This window comes from Antechinus flavipes, chromosome 4 (assembly GCF_016432865.1).
Source record: "Antechinus flavipes isolate AdamAnt ecotype Samford, QLD, Australia chromosome 4, AdamAnt_v2, whole genome shotgun sequence".
Taxonomy (NCBI): Eukaryota; Metazoa; Chordata; class Mammalia; order Dasyuromorphia; family Dasyuridae; genus Antechinus; species Antechinus flavipes.
The window spans coordinates 419,529,217-419,556,856 of NC_067401.1; the positions used below are offsets into that span (position 1 = coordinate 419,529,217).

Here is a 27,640-nt window from a genome sequence, read left to right on the forward strand (position 1 = left end):
GAATTTGGAACTCAAAAGTTTTAAAAACAAATGTAAAAAAATGTTTTATATATAATTGGGAGAAAATAAAATATTAAATTGAAACAAAAACAAACAAAAAAGTTTTACTTGTCACTGGAAAAAATAAAATACTAAATGACTCTCTGCGTTCAATTTGGCAAATCTACTCTATGTCTGTCACCTGAAGACCAGACTAAGCCAAGTCACAAATGGTTCATTATCATGTTGTCTATTAGCAGTCAAGCCCCAAAATTAGCAGTTTTGAGATTTGTAATTGTGGGCCAGTGGCAATGCCCACAATAATGAAATGATCTATCAGTTAGGAATCAAAGTTATTAAGGCTGAAGCTATTTGCAGATAAGAGCCGTGTGTTATCTTGTTTTGTTCTTAATTTTTGTGCTTCTGTACTTCCCTTAATGTCTTATTTCTCATATGGTGCTTTATAAATAATGATGAATTCAATTACCAAGCAATTATAAGCAATGGAGCAAGGGAAGTGAGGGGAAAAGCTAACATTGACAAAACATAGACTTTTCAGGCTAGCATATTTTTCGTTCTTATAATTTTCTGTCTTATAGCTTTCCTTCTTGTAATAATTTAGGATGTTGTGATAAAGACAGAATTAGAAATGGATATACCATAACAAAAACTAGGAGAAAATGGAAAGCAAATGAAAATAATCAAAGAATAAATAAATGAAGAGAAAAACAGAAATTGAACATCACTCATTTCAGAGAATGGGAATTTACAGGGTGACAATTTGGCCCACACAAGAGATTCAGCCCATGATGGAAGCAAACAACCGCGTGCAAATCACACAGGGAAAACTTGGTGCTTCTCTGTGGCATGTTAGATATGCATAAACTCTCATGAATACTATTCAACTAGATGGTGTGTTACAATTTCCATGGTTGGATTTTAAGGCTTTATTTTTTTTTCTTTAAGGAAAAAAAAAAAACAATGCTTTTTTGATTTCAAGATGAAAAACCTAGTTCTAATTAACAGTTGGAGTTAGATTTTCAGAGATTCCAGCTGGAACGATAAAGCAGAATTCTGAATGGGACTCTGGGCATGTCTAAAGACATGTCCGAATTTTCTGCTTGGTGTAAAAGCTGCCTATAGCTGGGGGCACAAAGCACAAACACATCTCCAGGGTATCAGATCTTTGGTTGGCAGCATTCTAGGGAGACAGCGCCAACTTATGCCAATTTTCAGTCCTTATTTTGGAGCTGAACCCAGAATTAGATGGTTGGGAGCCACTCCGTCTCATTCTTTGCCAAAATTGATGCCCTTCTTATATGTCTAACCAAAATTTTACCATAATATTATATATATATATATATAATATATATATATATACATATATATATATATATATATATATATATATATATATATATATATATATATTCATCCTCAGGTCTCAGAGAATTTTTCCAAGCAACAAAACAAAAACAAAATAAAGCTAAAATTTAAGTTTTAAATGATCCATCCTTTGAGAAACTGGGAAAGGATCATTATGCTCAGTTTATAGATATCTAAAGTGAGGGAACAGCTAACATTTACAAAAGTTTTCAAAATCTTTACATTTTTTCTCCTTTGATCCTCACAGTAACTCCTTGAAGTAAACACTATAGATATTGTTAGCTTTGCTTTAAAGATGAAATAACTGAAACTAAGATAAATGACTTGCCCAGGATCACACAGCTAGTTAAATCTCTAAAGTCTGAAATCAGAAAACAAGTTTTTCTGACTCTAAGTCCAGTGCTTGTATTCACTACACAAGGCTACTTGCCAACAGAGAGGTCCAGTAATTGCTGCCTATGAAGTAACTAACAAAAACTAAATCATTATGAAACAAGAGCAAGATCAGTAACTTCCATAACCACACAAGTGATAAAGTTAGATTGGAACATTTGGTTCTCTGTACTCAGATGTTAAGTAGAGACAATCTTTTGAAGAACACATACAAAGGCTTATCCTCAGGTGAAAAAGTTTTTTTTTTTCAAAGACCAATTATAGTCCACCTGGTCAGACTTCTAAGCACAGTTGGGGATGTGGTAATACTATAAAATCTAAGAGTTTAGTCACAGTGAAACATTTTATGGTCTTTTAATAACCTTATCTACAAAGGATTTTGCAAATACAGGAAAATTACTATGATTGATGATGGTAATGTAGATATTATAAAAAGGCATAAATAAAATGAAAAAAAGGAAAGGAGAGGAGAGAGAAACAAAGGGAAAAGAAGGTAAAAAAATAAAGAAAAGAAAAGATAAAAAAAATACAATCCTTGGAAGGCAAAAAAAGAAGGAAGAGAAAAAAAATAAAGATTCCAGAATCAGAGAAGGGACTCAGCCCTGGTAGTATAGAAACAATGAGTTTCATAGCTAGTTCCTTTTGTAAAAGAAAACCAATCCATTTACTTCAGAAAACTGACATTCGTGATAATTTAAGAGCCACCAATCACAGAAATCCCTGTGAAGTGGCACTTATTAACATTCAGTCTCCTGAGGAAAAAGTCTTTTAATCCTCTTAGGAGGCTATCATCTTGCTGCTACAGGGATTGCAACTTTTTAATTTGAGGTCACTGAAGCCCCTCACATATAGTTTTGTTTCTATTTTATCTTTCAGGTTGAGATCCCAAGAAGTATTATAATATTCTTGTCATTTTAGCACCTCCTCTGCTTCCAATATTACAATGGATCATCCCTTAATTCCATAAACAAACCTTTGGAATGGACATAAGCAATATTACATGCTTAGACTCTAAATGAAAAGTTCATCATTTTTATTTCCTTATTATATATATCAAGTAAGACATAAAATGGTACCTGACTCATTCATAAAATATGCCCCCAGCCAAAGACTGTTAGACAATAATATAACCTTTCCTCTTTAGTTCAGTCAAGCTTACATCTCTCTTTCTCTGCTCATGGCTTTTATCTCCAGATATTTAACTGATCATTCTGTATCCTTAAATTTCACCTGAATTTTCCCATCCACTGAGTTTCTAGTACAACTTGTAGCTATTCTGCTTTAACTCAAACACTCTAAGAAACTAGAATATAAAGCATAATGGAAAGTCCATCTCTTTTACCTTCATCTTCTTTGACACTGGTTATTGTTCCTTAGACACAGTACTTCAGATCTTGTCTGTTTTCTCCTTGGATATGCTTCAAAGCTGTAATGTTCTCACCTATGCCTGGCATCCCTGGTTTCTTTCAAAACTCAGCTGAAATTCTTTTTGCAGAAGTCCTTTTCTGGTATGCTAATCAACTTGTCTACCCTTTTAAGGATACTTCTATTCTCTAATTTCTTGCATTTACTTGATTATTTACATATTGCTTCCTCCATTACTTTGTAAGCTCTTTGAGGACTGGGGCTGTTTTGGGGTCTTTGCTTTTTTTATATCCCCATCTCTTAGCAAAATGTCTAACATTCAATAAGCATGATTATGGATCAAATGATGGCTCTATACCTTATATGTGATCGAGATGTAAAGCCAAAGCAGCATCTCAGATAATAAGAAGAAAGCAAAGAAGAATAAGAAAAATCTGGAAGAAAAATAAGACTTAAGATGGAAGAGGGAAGAGAGAGGAACCAGAACAAACCAACCCAGAAAAAATAATTCATTATATTTGAGCAGATGGATGGAATTGACAATGAAAACATTGTCGGTGTGATCTATTGTTAAATTGACAAAAAACGTTTTTATACATTTGTATAGGTGAATATATGGATGTCATGAAAGCACAAAGCACATGCACACTCTTTCTTGCACTAATCCTGTCTCCCAAACTCTTAATGAATGTGGTACTCTATACAGAATACAGGATGTGGAGTTGGAGAATATTGGTCCAAATCCTGTGTTTGCTTCTTCTGTGATCTTAGGCAAGTAATACAAAGTCTTTAAGTATCAGTCTTCAGTTGTGTAAAGAGGAAACTGAACTAGATTGCCATTAAGGTCCTGCCTGCACTAAATATATTCACTTATGATCCTACTTGAGAGTTAAAATGTGGCGAGTTCACCATTTTTATCTCTCTCTCTCTCTCTCTCTCTCTCTCTCTCTCTCTCTCTCTCTCCATATATATATATATATATATATATATATATATATATATATATATATATCAGGGAAGACAATAAATGATAAATATACTCACCAAAATATGTTTAGTATTGTAATAAGGAGACCAAGCCCAGATTGGAGAGAACTTTTTTCCATGGATGATGAGGGTGCTTCCCATGTTCCTATTAGATGATGACCTTATGCTAGGTACATCATAGTCTGAAGCAAATCTGTAACTGCTCATAAGAATTTGGCTTTGCCCTCCACACCAGAAAAATAAAGTAGCTGAAAAATATCTCTTGCCCATTTGAGTGAAAAGCCTAGAAAGCTTGCCTATGAGAAGGTATATCTGAGACAAAGAACATACATAGATAATGAGTTGCTCTGTACTTGAATGAAAAAGGAAAAGGGGTTAGATTGACTCTGAGAAATTATAAAGTCCTTTAATGACCTCAAACTTCAAATGGAAACAAAGGCCTATTTTTTTAATTGTAGTAAGTTTATTTATTTTTAATAAATAGTTTATGAATCATGTTGGGAGGGAAAATCAGAGCAAAAGTGAAAAACCATGGAAAATATATATATATATAAAAACAGAAAAAAGAAATGAACATAACATGTGTTGATTTACATTCAGTCTCTTTAGTTCTTTTTCTGGATGCAGATGGCATTTTCTGTCCAAAGAGGCCTATCTTTTAATACCAACATTTTACTTGTGTTATTATATGACTGTAAGACAGGGAATAAAATAGTCCCTAAAGAATTAAAAATGAACACCTTGATGAAAGCATTGGAGAAGCACATGTTGTTGATGGTAAGCTATGTCATATAACCAATGTGGAACTTAGAAGAATAAGAATGAAAGATGTCATTAAGGAATCATGTAATAGGGAAGAGAAAATGAGCTGGTAAGGGATGTGGTAAGGGAGAGGGAGAACAGATGAACTGGTAGAGCCTTCCACTAGAACCCTTATAATGTCAGGAGAAAGAAATCAAGACTTAGCACAGTAGGTGTCTTCCTTGTGATGAACTTAATGGAAAATATGAGCATAAATCACACAGGATGGAATGGATTGGTTGTTATCTATATTACTGAAGAGAACTTCTCTGTCTCTTTTTCTCTTTCTGTTTCTCTCTGTTTCTCTCTTTCTCTTCTGTCTCTCTATCTCTCTGTCTTCTTCCCTCCCTCCTTCCTTTCCTTCTCTCCCTTTTCCTCTCTCTCTCTCTCTCTCTCTCTCTCTCTCTCTCTCTCTCTCTCTCTCTCTCTCTCTCTCTGGAGTGTGTCTCTTTCTATCTCTGTCTCTCTCTGTCTCTCTGTCTCTCAGATATTAAGACTATGCATTCTCCCCATTAAATTCAATAGTGATTCTCTTTAAAGTATGTATACATTGAAACATTTCTTTCCAGATTTTACCTAGTGTAGAAATTAAATTTGCAGGTCTACAATTTTCATGATTCAATCCTTTTCTTTAATCACATGCACACATGCACAGACATTTATACTGACTCTTTTCCAAGCTTTAGACACCTCCTTAGTTTCTCCTGGGCTTCAAAACTATGAACTGGAGGCTCCAGTGTGATTTATTTATTAAATAAACAATCCTTCACAGCAACTTCCTCAATTATAGCATTGTTTCCCACCATTTCAATATGTGTCTGTGTGTTGTTTATTCTTGTTCCCAGTTTTTGTTTTGTTTTATTGTAATGGCAAAGATTTAAATAAAAGGATTGATGTCTCAGTGTGTGTGTGTTTGTGGGGGGGTGGAGGTGGGGAGAGAGAGAGAGATAGAGAGAGACATAGAGAGAGAGAATATCTAAAGGCATTAGCTGTCATTCTAAGTCTAATAAAAAGCATTGCTTCCCTTAATTTCTTTTGTGCTATTGATGTGTGTCAAACATGTTTTTTTTTTTCCCTTTCTCTTCATGTCTTTTGTAATTTGCATCTCATTTCCTGCTTCAGTTTTTCTAATCTTAATCCTATGAGCCTTTCCTATTTTTTTGTATATATCTCCTTGGTAAACTGCTCTAGCTTCCCACTTCCCAGTCCCAGTGTTCCATTTCATAAAACACAGAAAGATGCACTATTTTTTTTATTCTTCTTTATTAATCCAATAAAGATTCCCAGGTCCAATATTCTGAGCCAAAGGTAGGATCTCAACTTCAGGGTGGCAGTCAAACTTTAAGGACATAAAAGAAGGCATCCCTCAAGCAATGATTATGACAAGCAGTGACAGAAATGTCCCACCAAAATTTGTGTAGAGTCACCAAAAACCTTAAATAATTTTTTTTAACATTTTCCTGGAAGCCTCACAGACTTTTAGTAAAATACTTCCACACATATTATGCAGGAAATAGAGGCATAAAAGAGATAGATTTATGTATAATTGAGTTGTTTTCCCAATTCTTACTGTGCTGTGCTTTATTATATATGACCCCATCTAAAAAGTGTACTTTCCAAAGTGAATACTTCCTTTTATTTTCTCTTGAAGAGTAAATGGGTCAAGTAATCATGGACCTTTCTACAAAAAGCATTAACAAGTCTATTTTTTTATGGGAATATATATGGGAAAGGAATATGAACCTGCAAAGAATATCTTCCCTGTGGGATGGCAGAGTGTAGATATGAGCACAGACAGTGCTGCATTTGATATCTCTTAGAAGCCCCACCCCTCCAAAAATGTATGAAGGTTTGAAAAAATTATTACAAGTACAATCTTCACAGAAGTCTAATTTTCTATGGGGAAGTAAATAGGACCTAGATATTCTTGGGTTAGGAAGAATATCCAAAGCTCATCTAGTCTAATTTTTTCATTTTGTTATCTGAGGAAAACTGAAATTCTGGGACATTAAGTGATTTGCTCCAACTTACAGAGGGAATGAACATCAAACATGGGATTTGAATCAGGTCTCTGCTTCTACAACCAGTGTTCTTTCTATACAAGGACAAATTCCTAAGTTTAATTATGTCAGTCACCTAAATATTTTTTAGCACCCACTATGGGCCAGGCTATATATATTCTCTTCTGTCTCTATCTCTATCTCTCTGTCTTCTTCCCTCCCTCCTTCCTTTCCTTCTCTCTCTCTCTCTCTCTCTCTCTCTCTCTCTCTCTCTCTCTCTCTCTCTCTCTCTCTCTCTCAGATATTAAGCCTATGCTTAAGTCTCAAGTAATGAAAATATAAACAAAGTCAAAAAAAAAAAAAACAGTCCTCACTCTTGTAGCTTACAGTCTGATGGGGAAACAATATGAAACAACTGCATACAAGCAGAACATATACAGAATAAATGGGAGAAAATGATGAATAGAGGCAAGGCACTAGAATTTGTGAGGATGAGAGGATATAGAGTGTAGAAGGTGAGATCTTAGCAGAGGCTCGAAGAAAGATAGGGAAGTACAAGCTGAAAAGTTAAAGAAGGAGAGCAGTTAATTCCAGTTAAAATACTCAGAATTGGATGATATGGTATGGAAAGAATAGCAAATAGGTCATTGTCACTGGATTGCAGAATTCATGGTGGGGCCTAAGGTATAAGGAAAAAAAAATAGTAGACTAGGGGGAAACAGTTTATGAAGGATGTTGCCAAAAAAGGGATTTTTTTTTAAATTATAGAAGTGATAGATGTCACAGGAACTTATTGAGTAAAGAGTTGATATGATCAACCTGTGTGTATATGTATACATATATAGATATACCTATATCTATCTACATAATGTAGTTTTATGTGTATATTTGGGCTGAAATGCATACAAATACAGAAGTTTAGAGAAAGCTCGGGATCATACATACACACACATACACACATATATATACATAAATATATGTGTGTATGTATATGCACACATTCATATATGTGTGTCTGTGATATATACACATATATGTGTATATACACATATACATATACATATTTATCCAGTCCCAGTCTTTCCTGAGTTTCAATCTCCCATTACCAATTCCTTATTGGCCATTTTCAAACTGAATATCCCAGAGACATCTCACATAATATGTCTAAAATTGGCCTTATCATCTTTTCCTTAGAATCTACCTCTCTTTCATAGTTCCTTATTTATGTCTTTTCAAGTTTATTTATTTTTAATACACATTGCTTTATGAATCATATTGGGAGAGAAAACTCAGAACAAAAGGGGAAAAAATTCCAGGAAAGAGAAAAAAAAAGAAACAAGTAAGAAATAAGCATAACATGTGTTGATTTACATTCAATCTTCTTAGTTCTGTTTCTGGATGCAGATGGCATTCTCTATCCAAAGTTTATTGGGATTGCTTTGGATCATTGAATCACTGAAAAGAACCAAGGCTGTCATAGGTGATCATTGCACATTCTTGCTGTTATTTTGTCCAATGTGTTCCTGGTTCTGCTTGTTTTGATCAGCATCAGTTCATGTAAATCTTTCTAGGCCTTTCTAAAAGTCAGTTTGTTCATCATTTTTATAGAACAATAGTATTCCATTGCCTTCATGTACTACAACTTATTCAGTCATTCTACAAGTGATGGGCAACCACTCAGTTTCCAGTTTCTTGCCAATACAAAATGAGATGCTATAAATATGTTTGTACATGTGAGTCTTTTTCTCTCTTTTATAATTTCCTTGGGATACAGACCCAATAATGTCACTGCTGGGTCAAAAGGCTTCCTTATTTAAAGTGAAAGCACCTCTATTCTTCCAGGCTCCTAACTTGACAGCCTGGGGCTTATCTTCAACCACTCATTCTCCTTTACCTCACATTTCCCACATATCTCTTGCATCCCATCCTTCTTCTCATTTATGCAGATCTTCCCTCACTTCAGGCCTTCATCAGATCTTGCCTAGATTATTGCAACTGTCTCATAATTAATGTTTTTACCTCGTGTATCTTCCCACTTTGATCCATCCCCCCCACCCCACTATTGTTCTCCTGCTCAATAATATCCAATGGTTTAACCAAGCACAATAATGCATTTATAGAGGAGTTGTAAATTGGTACAGCCATTGTGAAAATCACTGTGAAATGCTGTCCAAAAAGCAACTAAACCTCACATATTCTTTGACCCTAATGATGCCATTCCTAAGCCTATATGCCAAAAAGATCAAAGAGAAAAAAAAATCTCATCCATACAGAATTATTTACAGGAGTTCTTTTGAAGTTTAGGAAACTAAGGGGGTACCTATCATTTGACACAAATTATGGCATATAAATATAATGGGATATTACTGTGTTGTAAGAAATGATGAATAGAATAATTTTAGAGAAAACTGGAAAAACTTATTTAAATTGATTATAGAGTGAAGTAGAATCAAGAAAACAATATAAATGATAAAAATTATTTTGAAGTGACAAATAATGTTGAAAGACTTTAGAATTCTGATCAATTCAATAACTAACCACAAAGCCAATGGACAAATGATGAGCCATACCACCCACCTCCTGACAGGGAAGTGATGGATTCAGCATGTCGAATGAAGCATATACTTTTTTTGTACATGGCTGAAATAGGAGTTTGTTTTGCTTGAGTGTGCATTTTTAAGTGTTTTCTTTTCTTTTCTTTTTTGATGTTTGGGGGCATAGGAGGAAGGAAAATCAATTTTTCTCATTAAAAAAGGAATTTTTTTAATTTATCTGGTTTATCTTCCCTCTAGAATTAAAAAAAAATCCTCTATTAGTTTTTAAAATCCTTCACAAACTGACCCCAATCTTTTTATGGTTTCATTGTACGTTTCTCCTTCAGCAAAGTGCCTGGAACACACTAGATTCTTAATAAATACTTGTTGTCTTAACTTGACTCATACTCTGCAAGTGGGCCAAATTGGACTTCACTATGCTCTTCACAACATGTCCTATCTCTGTGTCTTTGTACTAAATATTCTCAATTCCTCAAAGGTCTCTTTCCTGGCCTCCCCTTCATAGCATTTCTATCTTCCTTCACTTAATCAATAAATCAATAAATTTATAAGCATTTATTAAGTCCGTTCTACATACTAACACTGTGCTAAGAGCAGGAGATACAAATAGAAAAATAGAAGATATTCCATATTTCTAAAGACCTTACATTCTAAATAAGAGGGACAACATATATAAGCACAATCAGCTACAGAGACAGTTGTCTCTTTCTATACTCTTTCTCAGTGAGTTCATGAGCTGTTGAGGGATCAGATTTTATTCCATACAAATGACTCTTAAATCTACCTATCTAGCTCTCATGTGTCTGAAGAGGAAAAGAGAGAAGAGGTGATGGGAGGAGAGGAAATGCAATAATGAATTTTGTTCCATATTACAAACTTCATGCTGGACATCTCATCTGAATGTCTTCTAAATATGTCGAACTAAACATTTCCAAAATGGAAGTCACTGTCTTCCCTACCTCTGTCAAACCCAATCATCCCCCTAACTTCCTTATTTTTGTTTGGAAAATCCTCCCAATCATTGTAATTTTAACTTAGAGTCAAACCCTATTCTCTTTCCCCCTGCACCATCCAATCTATAGCCAAGCCTTGTCAATTTTTCTATATTAACTCTCTTGTCTATCTCTCCAAGAATAGTGAATAAGCCAGGATCCAATTCTATCCATTGTCCAAAACCAGAATTCCAAGCTGTATTACAGCTCAAGAAGTTTCATCTCTAAGAAACTTCATATTTTTTGTGTCTATGACCATCTTTCCAATCGCATGATCACAATCCTACTTTAAGCCCTCATCATGTTTCTCGAGGATTGTTATTTTTCTGGATTGGTCTCCCACTAATTTAACTTCCCTCCAATCCATTCTCTACAGAATTATCAAACTGATAAATCTAAATCAAAGGTCAAATCATATCACTTTCCTAGCAAAGAAGCTTCAGTGGTTCCTTATTACTTCTGGGATAAAACACACAAAACTACTATTTGACATTTAAAGTTTTTTACCATCTGACTCCAAGCTATCTTTCCAGAATTTATATTACTTTGCCTGTCCCTCAGGTACTCCATGTTCCAGACAAACTGACCTTCTTTTCATCCCTTGGATAGGATATTCTATTTCCCACCTTCCCATCTTTCTGCAGTCTGTCCTCTATGCCTAGAAGGCTCTTTTTTCATTAAAGGATCAGCTGAGGTGTCATTTCCTATACAATGTCTTTTTACTATCCCCAAGAGTTAGCAATACCTCAGCAATAGCCCTATTGAGATTACTTTGTACTTGTTTACTATATATTTCATATTTATTGATCTAAATACATGATGATTTCCCCAGTGGAATACAAATTTCTTGAGGGAAGAGCTTTTTTGTGATTTTGTATTTCCTATACCCAATATTTTGCCTGGACTAAGAAAATTAAATTTACTTGCAGGTTCAGTGGAATCAGAGCTAGGCCAAAGTGTTTATGTTGCTTCGGCAAGGCTTAAAACTTGAACCCCCTATGTTGCAATTTAAAAAAAAAAGTACCCTTGCATGCCACAATTCACTGGAGGCTTTGAGACTTTCCTGTGATACAGACAATTAGCTACAAAATACATATCCATATATCACAGAGAGCAGCATTTCTGACATTCAACATTTGAACTTATAAAAATTAAGATGAAAAAGCATCTTCTGTTGCTCATCCCTTCCTTTTCTCCTCCACTTCCCTCTGAAAATATCCTTGTGTTTAGATCCAGCTTGGCACAGATCAAAAATACTAAACTTGGGGAGGAAAAATGAGGTTGGGTCCAAGGCCATACACGAACAGACTAGGTGTATGACAACTGGAAAATCACTTAACTTTTCTGAGTTTCAGTTTTCCCAACTGTAAAATGGGCATAGTGATAGGAAAACCCTTGGCAAATTTCTCTCCCAGTTCTGCTTTTGATTCTCTGGCTTTAAATATTTGTTCCCTAGGTGCTTTCTCAGAGGGTGAGGCTCTCTTTTCTGATTACTGAGTTAATATCCAGAAATTCCACAGAAGGAATTGTCCAGATCAGACTAGCTGATTCCTTTCTTACATATATTTTAAATTGTCTATTTTTTGACATCCTACCCTCTTCCAGTGAGCACCTTTTGCTGTTCAGCTCCCTTTCATGTATATTTTTCCTCCATTAGAAAATAAGCTCCCTGTTTTTCTTTTTACTTTTATTTGTATTTTCAGTGTCTGGTTCACAGTAAATACTGAATAATGCTTTCTATCTCTCTAACTACCTACCTATCTAAAACCACATTTAATGTTATATGAATGGAACTCTTATTAGTATGCCTTAGGAAACTAATTTAACTTACCTACCTTTATAAAGTTCTGACTCTGGATGTAAATACACTTACATTTTTACAAATAATTTACTACATATTTTTACCAATGCCCTGTGAATTATGCATATTTCTATTACATTATAACAACAACCTTTGTTTCTTTTCCCTTCCTCCTCTTCTTCTCCCTATCCTTCTCATTGTCTTTCTCCTTCTGCTCCCTTTCACCTTTTCTCCTTCTTCCTCTTCCTCTATGACTATCATTTTCTCTACACTCCAAGATAAACTGTAAGTTGAATGAAATTGGCCTTTGCGGGAAGGGAAAAGCAAACATTTCTTCAAATAGGCATCTTAGGCTATAGCTCACTGTTACAATAGTTGAATATCTATTCTATAATCACCATTTCTTAAGAAGCTTTGGTACAAATGAGAGATGCGGATGACATTATCCCTTACCTCAAGGAGTCTGTAGTAAAATATGGAAGATGAACATATACATATACAATTCTAAGGGGGTTAAATTGCATGCCACACCGAGACCCATTTCAGCTCTCAACCCATCATCCTGTGAACTAGAGAATAACTTTAAAAGAACATACATTAGACTAATATTATATATTGGATAACCTGTATAAAAAGCAACCACTCAATAATCATTTGTTGAGGATCTATTTTGTGCCAGGTTCTATGCCAAACCCTGGGAATGTTAAGAGAGACCACAAATCAAACATAGTCCCTTCCTTTTAGGAATTTATATACTAATAGGGGAGAAAACGTGTAAATAGCTATATATGAGCTACATGCAGTATAGAAGGAATCATACAGAGAAGATTCAAGTGAATAAGTTTACTGGAAAAGCCCTGTTGCTGAAGATAGAATTTGAGCTGCCCTTGAACAAATAAGTCAGAGATTGGGGGGGGGGGGGGGAAGGGAGTGAATGGGAAGAGAGCATTCAAGGTATGAAGGACAATCAAAGCAAAGGATGGAGATGAAAGTATGGAATCCTAAAGAATCACCAATCTGTAGTTGAAAGGGCATCTGAGGTAAAAAAAAAAAAAAAGTGCCCCTTACTTTTACAGATGAGAAAAGGAAGTTCAGAGAATTGGAGGGAGTGTCCCTAGGTAACACCTACACTAAATAGTAGGACCAAGGTTCAAGCTCAGGTCACCTGACTCCAAATTCAGGGTTTCTTCTTCTATAAGGATATAGAATTAGTCACAGAGTGTTTTCTGGAAGAAATGAGTTCTGAATTGGCTCCTGAAGGAAGTCTTTGGGTATGGGTTGGCAGATTGGACAGGGCAAGGCATCCCAGGTGGAAAGGAAATGACTTGAGCCAAAGCACAAGATTGACATTAAGTAAGAAGTGGGTTGAGGGCATTAAGGTGACTGACTGGTTTGGAATGCAGGGACCATGGTGAAAAATAAAAAAAGGATAAGGTTTCCTGCTATTGCAAGGTTGAAATTGCTACCTCAAAAGAACCAGCTTTCAATTTATACCCAATATTTACATGAAAGAGAAGGAAGGAAGGAAGTATGGAAGGAAGGAAGGAAGGAAGGAAGGAAGGAAGGAAGGAAGGAAGGAAGGAAGGAAGGAAGGAAGGAAGGAAGGAAGGAAGGAAGGAAGGAAGGAAGGAAGACATAAGGAGGGAAGAAGGAAAGGGAGGGAGGGAAAGAAGGAAGAAAGGAGGGAGAGAGATGCAGAGAGAGAAAGAGAGAGAGAGAGAGAGACGCAGATGAAATGATCCCTGACCTCAAGGAGACTTGAGGTATTTTACTACATGTAATATACTACTTTTATTTTACTACAGTAAAATATGGAAGATAAAGACATATAATTCTAAGGAGGTTGAATTGCATGCCCTGCAAGGTCCATTTCAGCTTTTTATGTATCACCCTGTGAACTAAAGAACAACTATGAGAGAGAACAGGAATGAGAGTGATCCTATATTTTGTATATTCTGTATAAAATTCAACCAATTCAAAAAGAGAGAGAGAAAGAGAAGGAAGGAAAGAAGGAAGGAAGGAAGGAAGGAAGGAAGGAAGGAAGGAAGGAAGGAAGGAAGGAAGGAAGGAAGGAAGGAAGGAAGAAAAAAAGGAAGGAAAGAAAAGAAGAAATAAAGGAAGAAAGAAAATGAAAGAAAAGAAAGAAAAGAAGAAAGGAGGGAAGAAGGAAAAGAGGGTGAAGGAAAAAGGAAGGAAGGATGGAAGAAGGGAGGGAAGGGGGTAGGAAGGAGTGAGGGAGGGACTGAGGGAGGAAGGGAAAAGAGGAGAAGGAAAGGAGGAAGGAAGATGGGAAGAAAAAAAGAGGGAGGAAAAAAGAAAGAAAGGAAAGGGTAAAGAAAAAGAAAAGAAGTCACTCACAGAAGACAGCATGCAAAAACTGTTTTAACTAGACTATCCTGCACAACATTTTATCTTGGCTTCCTCCTGCACTTTCTTCCCTTCACCTTGCTTGCCTCTGTATCTGTTTTCCCTCAGTCTGACTTTGATACTATTCAGTCCTTCTCAGTATTTTTAGATTGCTTTTGATAGAAAAGAAAAGTTTTCTTCCAAATGTTTCACTCTTCCTCTCCCTATTTCTCATTCTCTCTGGCCTGACTTGTATCAGTCCTTTTTTCCCCCTTTATACCTACATTTCTTCTCTCTTCCTTTTCCTTCCCATCCCCATGTGCCCTGATTCTCTCTCCTTCCTCTTCCCCTTCCTCTGTGTATACCTCTCTATCCAGCTTTGGAGTCAGGAGCCAATATCTGGTCCTTCACAACCTGCCCTACCCAGAGGGCCCCAGACAACACTTTAGAATAATCTTACTGTCAAAAAAATTGGCTGGACTAGTTCCCAGCCAGGGAGGAGTTGCGGTTAGAGATGCACAGGCCAAGAAGCTTCTTGTCTGCCTGAGTAATTGGGGTAGGGGAATGGTCAATTCTCAACCATAAGTGTAATGTCAGCGGTTCTGCAGGGCAGGTGGGAAACTCTGGGATGCTAAACCTTCTGAATGCATTTCAGCAGAGGGACAGTGTGACCTTCGTGTCTTTGGCTGCTGAATCTTATGTTACCAAGGGGCTGACAAGAAGGAGGACAGAGCAATAGCAATAAAAAAGCTTCATATTCTTACAGTCTGGGAAAAAGCAAAAGCCTTAAACTCAATCCTAACTCCATCATCTGGCTTCCCTCTTTCTACCCTAATGCAGAAGGAGTAACAGAAGGGAATGCTCAGGCTCTCTTTGATCTCTTCCCAGCTCACGGAGTGTTTATCTCCCTCCCTTCTTGGTCCCCTACCCCCAAAGCCTTTCTCTGCCTTTCCTCCCTACCCCCTGCCCTGGAGATGATTCACTCTTTCATTCCCTCCTCCCTTCCCCATTGCCATCTGTTTTCCTAATGATGGCATCCGATGAGCTGTTTTGTTGGCCTTCATCATATAACAAAGCACCTTCCACGCTAACTAACTTGTATTCCTCATTTACTCTTCTCAGAATACTTTTTAAAAATGTCTTCCCTTACCCTTCCCTTTTCACTGTCCCCCATTATTTTCTATCCTCCATTGCTTAATGTTGCCCTTTCTCTTTGGCCTCATGTACATCACAATTTCATCCAGAAATTGGATTGAGTGAAAGGGAGATACAAATGAATAGGAGGATTAATGTGTGTATATTTGGCACTGGAGGGATGGAGGTGGAGCGGATTTGGGAGTCAGAAGAAATGGCAGTCCAACTGCTTAGGCTCTAGTGAGCAAGGATGAGCCAGGATTACCCAAGTGTTACTGCTAAGTAGCTTAATTATCCCCACTGAGAGCTTTGGAAGACAAACCTGTTGTGGTTGAAGATGGAATAAGTAAGTATTTGTCACTGGCCAGTTCCAGGGTGGGAAGGTTTCAAGTAGAGTGGAACTCTCTCCCACTTTCCTCACATGTCAATTCTTTTTTATCACTCCCTTCTAAGAGAGGCAGCCCCCTCAAGACTCATATTCTTTTCCCCCACAGAGCCACTAGAGTTATGTTTTTCCTTGTCTCTTCTCCAATCCCTCTGATTCCCTAAATTATTGACCCTTTAGATTCCTGACCTAGAAAATCAACTCGAAAACATACTTTTGAATAGAATGTATTTTGAGGCAACAGTGGACCAGTCTAAGTTGAACACAATATAGGCTTGGAATCAGAAGACCTGGGATCCAAATACCATCACAGTCATCACCTGTAATATTCTTGAACATATCACTAATTTCTCTGGTCCTCAGTCCACCCTCCCCCCCAACACAGGATTAGATTCAATAACATATAAATTCATTTCTAGCTCTAAATCATCTATCTTCTGACCCACATGTGACTCTAGTTCTAGCTTCAAAATCATCAAGGCTATTTTCAGATTTTTTTAAAAACTTGTGGAAAAATCCTTTCTTATGCAAAGGAGATCATGTATATAAAGTGTTTGGCTAAGCTTAAAGCATTATAAATTATTAGTTATTATTATTAGCTACAATTATTCATTCACTGGTTCAATACTTGATTACATCTACAAGTGAAAATACTGCCACAGATACTTTGAGATGCTCCTAAAACCCTTGGCCAAATTCAAATTCTAGAGAATTCACTCAAAGAAATTCAAACTTCAGAGGATCCATTATCTAATTTGTGCAGGTTTCAAAAGTTTCAGTGTTGTAGGAAAAGAAGTGAATGAAAGGATCTTCTTCTAATGAGCAAAATAGGTGGATTACTCATCCTTAGTTTAGGTCAGGACCTAGGAGAGGAATAAACTCGCTTACCTCACATGATTGGATGCAGTGAACCAGGCTAGGATCTGGGTGCCATCTCCTTCTCCCAGTACACACTATGTTCTGAGAAAGAAAGGGAAGAAAACAAAATATTAGTTCAGGGGAAAGAAATTAAGAAGACTCATAGCTTGCCTGACCTTAGGGGCCACTTTATAAGACTCATAGAACCTCTGAGTTAAAACTACCACAGTTAATCTTCTGGGACATCCTACTATTGAGAGGCAAATAATTGTTAGGAAAACAAATAATAAAATAAAATGGAAAAATCTCTAGATTTGTAGTCCAAGGAACTGGATTGGGATCTTGATTTAACTTCTTAATTTCTTTGTGATCTTAGACAACTCACTGCTCCCTGAACAACAATTTCCTGACTAACATGATATAACTGGCCATGATGAGCTCCAAGCTCCCTCCTAGCCATAAATCAATGATCCTACATTCTACTAAAGGGTCCAGAGTGAGCTGAGCTTTCCTAAAATCTCCCAGCCTCATAGTATGGCCTTATAGGAAGTAATTGGGCTCTGAGTAAGCATGGATTCCTGAATCTCTGATCCCCATGATGTAAATGACTAAATAAGGAAGAGAAGTCCATTGAGTGCTCGCTATGCTCTTGTCGAAGCTATAAATCTTTTCCTTCCATAGACCATAAAAGGGGGAACACTTATTGTTTAAGCACCTCATAAATGTAGCCCTTTGAAGCAGCTGGGGATCAGCATGACACCACAAGAAAGCTTAAGGAGGGGGCAGTTCCCTCCTGCCCAACACCTAGTACTCCCAGATTTCAAAACATCACTGCTGGATGCCCACATGACTATGTTTGCAGTCCTGCATCCTGAGTGGAATGGAAGCTCACTATTGATATGTCTAAGTATTTTTCAATATTGCTGGATTCTAAAATTCCAAGGAACTCTCTGCAGAGAAAACAGTCCATTCCAAAACAGGAATAAAACCTCTCTCCATCTGGCTACCTTCTCTATCCACCCCTCCAAAAGGCACCAGTATTAGGAAGGGATTATCTGGTGAGATGAAAGCTCTTCCTTAAGAAAAAATAAAATAAAAAATAAAATAAAATAAAATTATGCCTCTTGTAGCAATGTACTTTTAGAATGCTTCCACATCCAACAATAAAACAACTAACACACATCCATTAGACAGATAATGCAGCCATTCAAATGTTCAGAACGATCACTATTTGAAACAGAACTCTACCAGACTTATTTTACGTGGAGGAAGGCAACTCTATTATCCTACAATATTCATACATCCACACACATACTAAAATTCTTTCCTTAGACTAAGCTCTGTCCTCACAAGACAATTCCAACCAGTTAAAACCATACAATTTAGAATTGTAATCAAAATAAAGATCTGGCTAAAGAAAACTTTGCATTGTGACAAGAAAAAGAATGACAAAACCAAGAAATAGAATAAAGGGAATGAGTGATGAGTTTACCAATTTAAAAAAGGTAAACCACTCTGGACAGCTTTGAACTACTTTAGAATCACTCATTTATATGTAAACAAATAATGCACCTATGTGATACTTGGCTAATTCCCATTCATCATTATTTTTTCCTGTCATCTTAGCCAATCTGACAGGTGTGTAGTGGTATCTCAGAGTTGTCTTAACTTGTATTTCTCTGATCATTAGGGATTTGGATCACTCTTTCATAGGAAATAATTTCAATTTTATCATCTGAAAATTGTCTGTTCATATCCTTTGATCATTTATCAATTGGAGAATGGCTTGATTTCTTATATAGTAGAGTCAATTCTCTATATATTTTGGAAATGAGGCCTTTATCAGAACTTTTAACTATAAAAAATGTTTTCCCAGTTTATTGCTTCCCTTCTAATCTTATTTGCATTAGTTTTGTTTGTACAAAGGCTTTTTAATTTGATATAATCAAAATTTTCTATTTTGTGATCAATAATGATCTCTAGTTCTTATTTGATCACAAATTCCTTCCTTTTCCACAAGTGTGAGAGGTAAATCATCCTATGTTCCTCTAATTTATTTATGATCTCATTCTTTATGTCTAAATCATGGACCCATTTTGATCTTATCTTGGTGTACAGTGTTAAGTGTGGGTCCGTGACTTGGGTAATTATTAAAGCAGGTTTATCAAGAATCCTTCTTGGCAGTGGTTAGTAATTTTGCTAGTTGAAAATAATAAGGTCCATTCATATATTTTAAAGCATTCTGTAATTCAGATGGGTATTCTTTCCTAAATATTCTAAATTCTGACAAGTATTATAGTGATTTGATTGAATGCATGTCTAGTCTCCCTCACAAGACTATAAATTCCTTATGGGTCAGGATTGGCTTTTGTTCATTATTACATTCTCCCTCTCACACAGGTTTTACACATCTCTTTCCATCTAGTAAGCATTTATTTCTTCATATGTCTGCACTTAAGTTATTTCAGAAAGACAAATATTCCAGAAGACAAGGCCATTAGAATGTAGGCTCATAGATTTATTGAATTCAACCTCTTTTATTTTAACAGATCAAGAAACTGAGGCACAAAGGTTAAGAGATCTAAAGTTCTTAAATCTTCCTTAGTTTGCTCAGCTGTAAAATGAGGAATAACAATAGCACCTGGTTCTCTCCTCTTTGGGAGGAGATTAGGAGGTCAGGAGGTTAAAATGAGATATCAGAAACCTGAAAGCCCTATATAAAATGCTAGCTATTGTCATTGGCTCTTATTGTAAGATAATATTAAGTAATTTTAAGTATTTTTAAAACAGCAATATCAGGAGGCAAAAAGTGCCAACAATGGGATGGGTGGGGAAGGGTGGTGTGTTATGGGAATGGCTTCCAATAGATACAGATTAGAAATTCTAAGAGAGATAGGAAAAGAGAGAATATTATGTGAAGATATAATAGCCTGGAGTTTGCAAAGGATAATTGTATAAAGCCATGGAGTCAGGAGATAGAATGATATAGTTTGTCAGTTTCACTGACACAGAGAGTGTATAAAAGGAAATAATATAAAATAAGGTTGAAAGTGAAATGAGAATCATGCTACAGATGGCTTTAGATGACAAGGTGAAGAACTTGCAGTTTATTCTGTAGATAATAGGGAATCATTAAAGATTTCTAATTAAGGAAGGGACATGATCAGGTCTTTATAGTAGGAATATCAATTTCATATCTATATGGAGGGAAAAAATAGAAAGATGAGGATCCAAACTAGGAGAAACCTATTGAAAAGCTGCAGAATATAAGAGGAAGTATATAAGGGTGGAAGGGGAGAAGCAACCACAGGTGGTGAAGCAGGAAACTTTTGGATTGGAGATGAAGCTTATTTAAAAGAAGGAAAGAAATTGCATCAGTCAACGTTCATTGACTGAGGAATAATTACACAACTGTGACATGTAAAAAGAATGTAACATTACTGAACCATAAAAAATAATAAACAAGAAGAACTTGAAGGGACAAGAAATTTATATAAGTTGATTTAGCAAATTAAATAGAAAATGAAAATGATAAATAGGACTGCACAATGTAAAAGAAAAAAACAATAAAATGAAATTGAGTGCAATATAGTTGTAATAACCAAACCACTCCAGAAGAGAAATGAGAAAATGGATCTTGTTCTTTTTATTAGAGAGATGAAGTTAAGAGAGAGAAGAATCACAAATAATAAATATCAAGGTTACAAATATAGAAAACTGGTATATAGTGGCACCATAATAAGAAACAGTAATCATAAATAGAAACAGGTTTAAGAAAAGGACAATAAGCTAGGTTGGAACATTTTGAATTTGAGATGACAATGTAAAATCCGCATGTATATATGCTATAAGCAAATGGGAGTCAAAAAAATCTAGACAACTAAACCTGAAATGGAATTTTGAGGCCATTTAGTCCAACCCTGAATTTTGCCATATTTTCCATTGAAGAAAATTAAGGTCTACAGGAGTCAAATGATTTGCCCAAGATCACATAGATACTAAGTGCTAGTAGCAAAATTTGAACTCATGCATCTGACTCCAGAGCTGGTGAATTTCTCATTTTATCATGCTTTCTTCAATAATTGTGGAAATGAAGCTCAGAAGATATAGTGAACTGACTAGAGACACATATTTGGTAATCAATTATATAAAGGTAATAAATTTGAAAGAATAAAATTATTAAAGAGAATTGATACTGAATGAATTAAATGGAATTGAATGAAAATATGAAAGAAAAGAGAGGAGAAAAAGGAAAGGACAAAAGGAAAGGGAATAAAGTCAAAGATACATGCTTGGGTTGCAATTACACTTAAAGGGTGGGAAAGAAGATAAATAACAGATTTTAAGTACTAAGAGAACAGATTTTTCAAATTTTGTAAGCTCAATCATTTATATACAAACTCTTGCTTTGTTTTCATTTAATGTCACTCATCTTTCTATTAAAGCTGTCCCCAAATAAACCAATTTTTTGGCAACACATAATCAAAAAGTGCAAACTACCTATATTTAAACAAAATTGGTTATTAAAAAGTCTAACATACAACAATATGCTTTCTTGACCTGTCAGTACTTAAGGGAACAATTGGTTTGTTTAATGATTGGTTGTTTGTGGAGATGTTATCACTCTATGAAAGTAGAAGCCCTTGGGGGACAACATAATGATACTCTCTTCCCTATCGGGCTGGCACAAAATGCCAATTTGTCTGAAGGCAAGGTATCAACTATATCTATTTCACTCCTAAAATTTTAGAGGAAAAAGTCTCTATAGTTTGTTATTGTTGCTATTATTGTTCACCCTTCATTTTCAAATTGGATTTAAGAAAGGTGAAGATTTCCAATTTTTAGCCTCACTCTCTCTTCCGAGTCATCTAAGTCCAGTAGCAAAAGAAAAGTCCCAAATGGCAATGGCCTGGGATTGTAGGGGATGATCTTGGCAACTTTGAAGTCTGACCAAGCTCTAAAGTGCTCCACAACTGCCTTTATAACCAGTGGATAAAATGGTTCTCACCCACTCATTCTGATGAGAAAGTCTTCACATGCTTGTGTGTATATGTAGTTGTTGCTGTTGGTCAGTAATTTTTAGTCATGTTTGACTCTTTGTGATTCGGAGTTTTCTTGGCAAAGATACTGGAGTGATTTGCCGTTTCCTCTCTAGTTCATTTTACATATGGGAAACTTCAGCAAACAGGGTTAAGTAACTTCCCCAGAGTCACATAGCTAGTAAGTGTCTGAGGCAAATTGGAAGGTAAGTCTTTCTGACTTCAGTTCTGATGCTCTATCCATTTTTCCATCTAGCTAATTATACACACACAATTATGTGTTATATTATATGTTATTTATTATGCATATTATATATTATTACATATATTATATGTATTGGGTATGTATGTGTGTGTGTGTGTATAATAGGTATTCCAAACAAGATGTTACTGATGTTCTTATTTAATAAGAATTAAATAGTCAAAAAAAAAAACGCACAGATTAGCAGGTTTAGGTTTTTTTTTTTTTTCAAGAACAGGAAGAAGGACTGGGAGAAGACAAAAAATGGTCAAAATGATGTAATAGTGATGAGGGGAGCCTCAAAACTTTCTCTTTTTCTCTCTCTGACTTTGGGGGTGAGCCATAAGGTAAAGCATTTGAAAAGCTCCTTGAAGGAGAGATTCTCCTTGAAACCTGCCTCTGTAAAAGGCTCGCCCCAGGGAATCAAGATAAAGTGGTTTATCTTGGTGGGACGAGTTGAAGTAATCTCATTTAGCTGGAGATCTAGATTTCTATTGACCTCTATTGAGTTGAAAATTGGCTCAAAACCACTCCCAATAAGTGGTTTCATCTAGGCCTGGGGGCAGTGACAGCACTGAGGGAATCTCATTCAGTTGAAACTTCTATCTCAGATTTCCTTATAAAAATGGCAATTTTAAACTCATTTCTTTGCAAAGGACCTAGCATGCCATGCCAAGGAACCTCTCTCTCCCCTTGGCATGAGCTGCAATCCTCTCCGGGCTGAAATAATATTCTCTTTCAGCATTACTGGCTCTTTATCTCTCTCTCCTATTTCCCTAACAAGACCTTATTCACTTTCTCTGCTAAGATAAGATTTTTCCACTAACAACTTTATATCCATCTGTCGGGACCTTGACACCAAGAAATTCAGTCTTTCTATTCATGCATAGCAAAGGCTGACTTCCCAATGCCTATAAACTTCTTTTTGCCAGTCTGGCTTTTCAGGTTCATTATGAAGGACCTCTGTACCCACCAAAGGGGTTCCCATAACTCCCTGCCCTAGGCCAAACCTCATCATTTGGGGACACAGCCCCAAACCTCTTTATTTGGCTCCCTGACCACTGGGAATCAAGGGGAGCTGAACCTCTTCAATAGGAACTATGTACCCCTGATCCTTGGAGGGAGGGGGTAGTTTGGACCTGGGTTGGAAAAACCCTAAATCTCAACCCCTCCTGACCTTTGGGAGCACCCCCACCCTCCTATTTGATTCCCAGAGAAGACTCCCCTACCTACAATTCTTTTGGAGGTCTTGGCCTGGAGCATAATTACCATCCATTATTGATTAGTTCCTCAATTCATCTGGAGACAGCTCCTTAGCCCCAGGCAAGAGGTCCTCAAACTATGGCCAGCAGGTCAGATGTGGCAGCTGAGGACTATTATCCCCCTCACCCAGGGCTATCAAGTTTCTTTATTTAAAGGCCCACAAAACAAAGTTTTTGTTTTTACTATAGTCCGGCCCTCCAACAGTCTGAGGTTCAGTGAACTGGGCCCCCTATTTTAAAAGTTTGAGGACCTCTGCCCCAGACCATAGAAACTTACGGTTTTGTACCCCAACCATTGCTAATTTCTATCAGGAACTGGTCCACTGAAAGGCTTCTCAGTGTAAATAAACTTTTTTTTTTTTTTTTTCAAAAAAAGAACCTGGCTTGGAAATGGGGACTGCAAATTCTTTCACAAAAACCTGCTATTAGGGTTATCTCTCATCCCTCAACAAAAGGACAAAAAGAGCCCACCTGCTTCTCACAAGAGAGTTTTGTGAGCCTAATGGTGAGGTGGGAGAAGTAGCTCTCTATCAGTGCAGAAATAATTTACTATCTCAGATGTATGGTAAACTGTATTATCATATCCTCATCTATAAAATAAAGAAATTGCACTCCATAATTTCTAGGGCCCATTTCTGTCCTAGTTCTATCATCCCATGTGGGTAGCGTAGTGAGAGGATTGTGTAGAGCTGCTAGTAGATAATAAAAAATGATAGAAGATGTCTCAATATCCCAGTTCCCAACTTTTTGGCTCTTTGGGCTTCAGAGAACGGAAACACAGATTGGAAGAGTGCTTACTAGCTCCTGGTAAGTATTAAACTAGCAATCAGGTGATCCCTGGTAAGAACAATTACTTACTTTCTCTCCCTATGTTCTGAAACTTCCAAAAGATAAATAACAGATGTTTTCCATTTTGTCCTCCCCTTCTTTCCCTTCCCTAGAAAACTGAAAGGTCTGTCAAATGTTGATACCTAAGACCTGCCTTCTGTTTAGGAAATTCTATCCAAGCAGCCCTACTCTGTTCAGATTTATTTTAGACTCGCATCACTGTAAAACATTTATAGTTCAACTTTGGCTGCTCAGAATGTATTTTTAATTTATATTATTGCTATTTTTAATTGTCAGAGAGTTTGCTGGACATTATCACTTGATCTTGTTAATAATAAGAACCAAGCACGAACAATTCCTTACATATTTCTGTAGTTATTGTTCCACCCAACATGAGAGGGCACTAGGGGAAGATATTCGATCATCCTTATGTCTCAGAGAACCTGCTACTTCTGTCTCTAAGCTGAAGCTTGTGTGTGCATGTGTGTCTGTATATGTGTATATATATCAATACTAATTCAATGTGACTTAGGCTCCTTGAGATATGATGGGCCTAATCAAGGAGTCATTAATCATAAAGGACTCCTAAGGAAGGAGGCAAAGTCATGTGAACATGTTTGTATAACATATTTCACCTCTCCATGTGCAAATTAAAAACACAAAAGAAGTCATAAGACTCACTTGGAATGACAGAGATGAATAGATCTGGCCTTTACGGAATTGACCAAAGAAGATTATAGTGGTCTTTACAGTTAGCTTTGTTCATATTACATTAATAATATTATTACAAAATTTTGTCATCTGTATGACTTTATGTAACCTGTGCCTATAACAATGGCTTTCTCTTAAATGGAAGCTGTAGGTGATACCATGATTCACTTCAGAACATCCCAAGGCAAAAGAAATAGTAAATTAATTTTAATCTCATTATTCTCCCTCTTCTCTTCCCCACTCACAAAATACTTAAGACCTATCCTTTTTAATTAAGGGATAATTAGCTTGTACCAAAAGTCTTCTGAAAGATTAAAAGCTAATAGAAACTAATAAAGAAGGTGAATACTTGTCAGGATATATTTAAGAAGTTCATTTATTCAAGTCCCCATAGATGCTTCTCCTAAAACTCATACTGATGGTGGTAAAGATGATGATAGTACAACAGAATGGAAAAATAATGGAATAAATAAAATCTATTCCTTTTTTTTTTTTTTTTTTTGCTGCTATAACTTCCTTATGGGATAAATTTAGAGAATCATGTCTGTCTCAAAGATAGTCAGAAAAACTACTGAGAGGCCTGAGAGCAAACTAGAGAAGTGAGGTAATCCATCTGTGGTATTGTCAAAGAACAAAAGCATTTGAATTAATTATTGATTTTGAAATACTGAATTTGCACTTAGGCAATCAATAAATATTGGTTGAGTTAACAAATGAATATATTAAAGTAGAAAATGGCCAATGTCCACTGAAAGCTTCTCCTAAAACTCTCTCTTATACTGTAGAGCTTTTATAGGTTATATTAATGACTTCCTTTCAAAATGGAAAAAGTGAAGTAATAGAGTAATGCTAACATACAATTTTAGTCTGTATTGTAGGAAGTAGATAAATACTCAAATGCTACAGTTCACCATACATGAAGAAAAAGTGACATATGACCATAACAGTGAAAATGTGAGGGAAAGTATATGTCATGAATAAATGATCACAGTAACAAATAATGGTAAAGTTGATTTCCATTATTCTTTTCCACCAGATGTTTTCATCTTGGGATTCAAATGCTGAAAACAGCCCTGGTGAATATTTAGTCTAACACCACTTTTTTTTTTTTTTTTTTTAACAGATGAAGAAACTGAGACCAAGGTCCACAAAGGTAAAGAATCCAAGATCCTAGAATTGTCCAAAGTCAAAAAGGTGTTAAGTAGTAGACCTACAAATTAAACCAAGTCCTTTGAATTCCAAGTCTTATGTTGTTTTCATTTGATCATGTCACCAATGTACTAACTTTTGGGATAGAATATGAATGGCATTTCTCACGTAAATATTATGCGACAAAAATTATACCTCAAATTTATAAAGAAAAAAAGGAATAATACTAGCTTTTATGAACATGTATGTGAGGTGTGTGGGAGTGGGGACAAATGGCATGGAAAATGACATGGAAAATTGGCATAATTGTGAGATGAAATTTTATTTAAGAAAATAGTCATTAGAATTTAAAATGTACAAGAGATCTTATATGTTTCATTTGTATAGTAGATATAATAGAATGTTCACTTATTCTCAGACCTTCATTTAGTTATACCAATTATGATTTCTCAATCTTAGCCCACTAGCATTCTAACCCAATGTATCCAATAATGTACCCAAACAGATTTACATCACAATGGTATTAGGAATAATTACTAGTAAGAAATGCTGGGAAGAAAGGAGAGGGAGGGATTTTTTTTTCTTTTTTTTTTCCTCCCAGATTATTAATGTGAGTGTTGTATTATTTGTCAACATGAAGGACATGCAAGTGCTTATGTTCTTCTGTTCTGACATAAATCTTTGAAAGAAATCTTATGTGATTGATGTGTATAGATGGATAGAGTGATCCCAGTCTCTGAACTTTTTCCTAAATTTTTTTTTTTTTTTTTTTTTTTTTTTTTTTAACGAATGAAACATGACTCCTCCAGGGACTAAAATTTTTTGGTTCCTCCAAGGAAACAGCTGACCCAGCATTCCCTTTGCCAACATAGACTAGTAAGGCCAATTACCATACCCTGCCCTCTCTCATGTTTGACTCACCTTACTACTCTCAACCTATGTAAAGGTTGTTTTTGTTACTGTTCTTTCATTTTAGTCATGTCTGACTCTATCTTATTTTTTGGTAAAGACAGGGAAGTCTGGCTATTTCCTTCTCTAGCTCATTTTATGGATGAGAAACTGAAGCAAACAAGTGAAGTTGCTCAAAGTCACACAATAAGTATCAGAGGCTAAATTTGAATTTAGACCTTCTTGATTCCAGGCCTGGCACTCTATCCACTGAACCATCCTGCTACCCATAGACTAAGCCAAATTTCTGATAAGTTTAAGATTGATAACTTTTTACTCCACTTCCTTAAACCTGTTTTTGTCTCTCTATTGTTTTTCATGTTCTCTTACAGTTGTTTTTTTTTTAAATTTGTCTTTCTTCTATCATCTCTCATTCTCTTCCTCTGTATCCTTTCACAGTAATCACCCTCATTTAATTTTCCTATTGCTAATTTTATACATCTAATAAAGGTCATATTTTCCTTTTCTTGGTACATCTAC

General features: G+C 35.9%; 1 protein-coding gene across 1 annotated transcript in view; it reads right to left on the bottom strand.

Annotated features, from left to right (window-relative positions):
- PAPPA2 (pappalysin 2) overlaps positions 1 to 27,640 on the bottom strand; it is a 385,692-nt gene that overhangs the window by 47,668 nt on the left and 310,384 nt on the right. Inside the window, exon 20 of the mRNA XM_051998898.1 lies at positions 17,013 to 17,084. Coding sequence (XP_051854858.1) covers positions 17,013 to 17,084 — 72 coding nt within the window. The remainder of the gene's footprint in view (positions 1 to 17,012; positions 17,085 to 27,640) is intronic.